The 5209-nt window shown below is 44.0% G+C and overlaps 1 protein-coding gene across 1 annotated transcript; it reads left to right on the plus strand.

Moving 5' to 3' along the window:
- The first annotated feature begins 1648 nt into the window (after positions 1 to 1648).
- On the plus strand, positions 1649 to 3796 carry nppcl (natriuretic peptide C-like). The gene is made up of 3 exons (XM_030073134.1): positions 1649 to 1861; positions 2598 to 2752; positions 2991 to 3796. The coding sequence occupies exons 2-3, from the start codon at positions 2654 to 2656 to the stop codon at positions 3285 to 3287; spliced, it is 396 nt and encodes a 131-aa protein (XP_029928994.1). The 5' UTR covers positions 1649 to 1861; positions 2598 to 2653; the 3' UTR covers positions 3288 to 3796.
- The last annotated feature ends 1413 nt before the right edge of the window (positions 3797 to 5209 follow it).

Raw genomic sequence — 5209 nt, forward strand, 5'->3', positions numbered from 1 at the left:
CAACTGTCTCTCAGTTTGAGGTGCATCGCTGGAGAAAGCTCTACAGCTTACAGATAGGTGAATGGTTGGGTATCTGGTGGGTTATGTCAAGTAGATTTATACTGTCATTACTAGAAGCATTGAATGTCCACTTGTGTTATGTGTTTGGACAGCAGTGCTTCATGGGCTGTCACAGCTTGCCTCGACACTGTTACTACCCCACTTGCTTCTCCACTTAATTTCCCTTTCCTGATCCCCTCTCCTTTCTTGCATGTTTTGTCATATTGAAATGTAGTCTTTTATCAGACTTCTGAAAAGCTTTCACTTTTTGTTCCTCTCCACTGAGCACAGCAATATGTTCTTTATTTCCACTTTTTTTTTTCTTCGTCAGTCTGACACATTTGCTATTCCATAGTTGCCCTCCACTCCTGTAATCAATCTCTTTTGTAGGTTTTCCCCTCAGTTTTTGCCTGGTGTTCTTCTCCCTCTCATCCTCCTCCTCTCAGCTGCCTACTTTCCTCCTACAGTGCTCCGCTCTGCACTGACATCACATGCATTGTAGTTTAACCCCCCCCCCTTCCCCTCATTGCTAATCTCTTGGTTCGCCCACTCTCCCACACATTCTCCTCTCCTAAAAGATGAGGGTTGCACTTCTGTATTTGTGATTGGTATATTATGTAAAGACACTTTCCAGCTGTAAGCTAACACTCTAATTTTATGATTATAACACCACTTAGGCTTTATCCACGCACAATTTGGAGTTTAAATGTATTCAGTTAATGCCAAGTATGTACCTATGCTGTGCGCTTTCGCTTTTCACTGTTTCAAAGATACAGGAAGACGAAATCAACAACTTGTCTACCCATGCTGAGTGTTGAGATACTACCTCATTTAGTTATTTGTTCCTTCATTCATGTGCAAAGACATTAATCCATGCCAAGCATATGACGTACATTTGGGATTACAAGGGTTTATGTATGTGAAATAATGTGAGGGCACTGAACCTGGAGGTTTCTGTGTTGGATTGTGCTGTTCCTGTTAGTGTTTGGCAGTTTGGCGGCAGGGGGTACAGGGAGCAGATGGCACTGACAGACTGTAACTTACCCAACAGAGAGGAGAGGTCAATACACACTGGGAGAAACCACATAGACAAAGGGAAGAGAGTGAAGAAGCATGAGGAGCATGGTTACCACATGGGAAAGAGTGTAATATAGATATATCCATGACACATCTATTGTGTGGCTCCATTGAATGCATGAACCGTGGCGACGAGGAGCTGAAATCTTATTTGAAGAATAATTGGAGGGGTCACTGTGTGAACATCTGCAGATCTGTTTTACAGTCATTTTTGTGGAGAGTGAGTGTCACTTTTAGTGGGTGTTATCTTTACAGTATAAACTAATGAGACAAAATCAATATGTGTCTAGTGTCTGGTCACACTGACGAGCCATGAATAGGCCACCGCCCTTTGACCTTAGTATGTGGAGTCCAGTGGCTGGAATATGGCATTCAGATTTGTCCGGTCACCTTGGCAATGACTCACTCTCCAAGGCTATGACATCATTCATTATGTGTGTGTGTGTGTGTGTGGAGGGGTGGGGGTGGGGGGGCTTTGGCACTACAAAACCTCTGCAGCATCCAAGCTGATACCCCACCGTTCAACCTCTGCCAAGTGGACAAAGACGCAAGGAGCAAAATCATCTTTTCAATTCCATCACAGGGAGAGAGGGAGAGGGTGAAGTGGGAGGGGCCAAGTGAGCGAGATAGTGATGCTTTCAGCAGGTGCCAACAAGTGAGAGGTAGCTGAGAGAGGAAGAGGGAGATGGAGCTGAGCCTCTAAAAGCAAAAGACACTCATCTTTGACAGAAAAAAATAGGAAAATGTGAGTATCTTTCTTTTTAACTACATAGTTTTGTTTTAAATGAGATTTTAACATGTTACTTTCAGATTGATAGCAGAGAAGCAGCATGCAGATTGAAAAATTATCTAATAGGGCGACAGAATTGTGTACTTCAATAAAAACCTTTTTTCTGATTAGAGCATAAAAACCTAAAAAAAAAAAAAAAAAAACAGCTTAAGCAAAGCCTAATGGTGTAAATGCAAATCAATGCAATGAAGCTACAATTTAGTATTAAAGTGTCTTATTCTCGAGCTTTTGTATTTGTCATTTCTCTAATGCACTGAATTCCGAGAATAGTAAAATCCTCTGTATGGCTTAATCACCCGTTTTTGCCTTGCATATTTTTGCAGAAAAGATGAAATTACTACCTACAGTTTCAGCGGTTTTTGAAATATGCTGAAACTCCAAAGGAAGTTTTAAAATTAAGCATTATTTCCACATGATCAGCTTATCTACAATTTCTAATAAGGCTGGCAAGGACTGAGAAAGACGGCCGTGATAATAAAAATGAAATAGTTGAGAACTGCTGCATATGCGCAGGATGTTAGGACATTTATTCTTGTCAGCTGCCTTCAAAATTGTTTCAGAGGCACACGTGCTTTTGCCTCAGTAACTTTCCTTTCGTTGTGTGTGTGTGTGTGTGTGTGTGTGTGTGTGTGTGTGTGTGTGTGTGTGTGTGTGTGTGTGTGTGGACGTGTGCGTGCGTGTGCGCGTGCAGCCAGAGTGTGTCTAGCCCTTGTGTTCTGGTCAGTCGTGCCCCTCCTCTCTGCTGCCATGCTGTGCCCTGTGCTGCTCTGTGCCGCTCTGCTCCTGCTGGCACCGCTGGAGAACACAGAGGCGCGCGCTCTGCACCCCTCTCCTGATGCCGTGCAGGTACAGGGGGGACAAGAAGGAGCGAGGAGGAGGGGGGTTGCTGCGGGTGGGGAGATGGATGGAGATAAAGGCAGAGTGGATGAAAGAAAAATGAGGGAGAGTAGAATAGCAAGAATTAAGGGGAGAGCAGGGAAGTCGAGGCGGAGAGAGTAATGAAATGTATCATTGATTGAATTAGCATTCTCCCTCTTTCCGTGCCTGGCGATTAAATTGTGCCTGTTTCCCCCATCCTGTGTAGTTTATGGAGCAGTTTCTGGAACGGTACAATGACCTTCTGACCCTGGACGACCTGGAGAACCTGCTGAGCAGCCAGCCGGAAGAGCCCTCCACCTTTGCCACTGGGGTCAAAGTGGCCGAGTATCCCAAATGGGCCGACGTGCCTGCACAGGGAGAGACCCCCTGGCTCCGCCTGCTGAAGGGGGCTCTGGCCAATCAGAAGCGAGCAGAACCGGACCGGTCACGGAGGGGATGGAACCGAGGCTGCTTTGGCCTGAAACTGGACCGGATCGGCTCGATGAGCGGACTGGGCTGTTAGTGGAGACCAAGGGGAGGAAAGGACTGATGACATCCTTCATAGATTATCACGAGGAAACGCACACACACAAAGGCATCACATGCACTGAGGGATGTTTACATGAGTACATGTGGTATGGTATATATTTGCAGTATCGCTAGTTGGTTTCATCTAGGTACCATAGATCCAACGCTTTACACCTTTTTGGCTGTTTCACTGGACAGCTGTAGTTTGTCTCATGTTTAAGTATCAAGCTGAATATTGAACACGTGAGCTATGTTTACATGAAATTGTTCTATTTAATTGAGGGAGATGTTTTTTAAGTAAACTGTCACTTTATGTATTCCCATCTTTGTCCGTAAAAGTGTAAACGTAGTTATGTTAATTCTGTGGGACAGGGATAGTCTGTAAACGCATGTATAACGGAAGTGATTGACAAAATTGTGGCATCTGTAATTCCAGTTGTTTATTTACATTGTTGTTTATATGGTTTACTTTTGATTTGCATGAATAAATGGATTTCACATTGGTGATGGTCTGGTGTATGCCCGGAAATTGTGACTGTGAGGTGCAGCAGCCACCTCTGTCCCACACGTCCCCATCTGTTCACTCTGTACTGACACGCATCACGCCAATTTAAGATTGTCCTCTCAAAACGGAGCTCCAATTTCTCATGGCAGATATTTTTACCTCTGGTACAAGTGGTGTTTTATTAAATCTGCCCGTGGCTATTGGAGGAAGTGAAAATTTTCCTCTGAGGTTGAATTTTTTATGGAGTATAACTGGCTGAACCTATTAATAAGTGTATCTTACGTGGCTGTCATACACGAATCAAACATCACTGCTGCTTCCAAAACTGATTTCACTCCTTTGTCAAATCCGATTTCCTGCGGCTAAAATCTTGAGGACAGGGACGTGGGTAAAATTCTTCTGGCATTACATCATCTCATAATACTCTCTCATGCATTTGGATGATAATTATATTAAAAATGTATACTTGGCTGTCACATAGGCCTATTTTCGGTCCTTGTGCCGACAGAAAGCGAGAAACAAACTGCTGCCATCAAACTTAAATGCTCACAGGAGCGTAACTATGCAAAATTAGTAGCCTAGAACATGCGGTGGTGGTCCCGGGTCATCTGGTGTCCTAGACTTCACCTCTGTCAAACTTTGACTGGTGTGCGACCTTGCTTGCGCGCAGCCCTCCAGTGCGGCCAATGCTCCAGGTTGTTTTGACAGCACTTACGTCACGTTATCCGGGCGGCCTCTGCCCTCTGTGGGGAGGGCAGGGGAGGAGGCAATTTCCCCCCTAGGATGGCAAAGTTTTTTATGCATGTATATTTGTATTTGTTTGTTTTGTTTGTTTGTTCTATATTTTAAGTGATAATTGTGCCTTATTGGTTAAGGGTTACACGTCCTGCAGGTTCTTGTTCCAGCTCTACTCTTGCACACCTGACCCAGTTAAGGCCCATGCACCTTCATGCATGTCCTGTTCAGGTAGATCTGTTTCAACCAACCATCATGAAGCCCTTAAATGGTGCAAAAGAATGCAGCTGAAACAGGAACTTATATATATAAATTAATTTGCTGCTCTACAGAATTGTATTATGTTGCTTATATGCCAAGGACTGCCAGTGAGAATACCACGCAACTTTTCCAGACAGTTATGTGTGTTATTTTGTATCGGACAGCAGTTAGTACAATAATGATAATGATGAAGTGATCAACCTCAGAGAGGAAAAACACCATCAGAGTTCTTGCTCTGGTAGTTGCCATCACAACATTTCTAGAGCTTGATGATTTGAGAAGCATGTGGAACAACCATGCATAGTAACTGAGGCCTGAAGTTTCTCTCTTGCCTCTGAAATTTGTGAGCCCTCTGGTTGGTAAACTTATGACCGCCACTGCATGTCTATTTAACACTGAACAGAGTGAGGAGGAGT

Source organism: Myripristis murdjan, chromosome 16 (genome assembly GCF_902150065.1).
Source record: "Myripristis murdjan chromosome 16, fMyrMur1.1, whole genome shotgun sequence".
Classification (NCBI taxonomy): domain Eukaryota; kingdom Metazoa; phylum Chordata; class Actinopteri; order Holocentriformes; family Holocentridae; genus Myripristis; species Myripristis murdjan.

What these genes read in the sequence shown, in the direction of transcription:
- nppcl (XM_030073134.1), top strand. Translation starts at nt 2,654, where the DNA reads ATGCTGTGCCCTGTGCTGCTCTGTGCCGCTCTGCTCCTGCTGGCACCG. An exon ending in CCTCTCCTGATGCCGTGCAG is followed by an intron (nt 2,753 to 2,990) that starts GTACAGGGGGGA and finishes CATCCTGTGTAG; the next exon opens with TTTATGGAGCAGTTTCTGGA.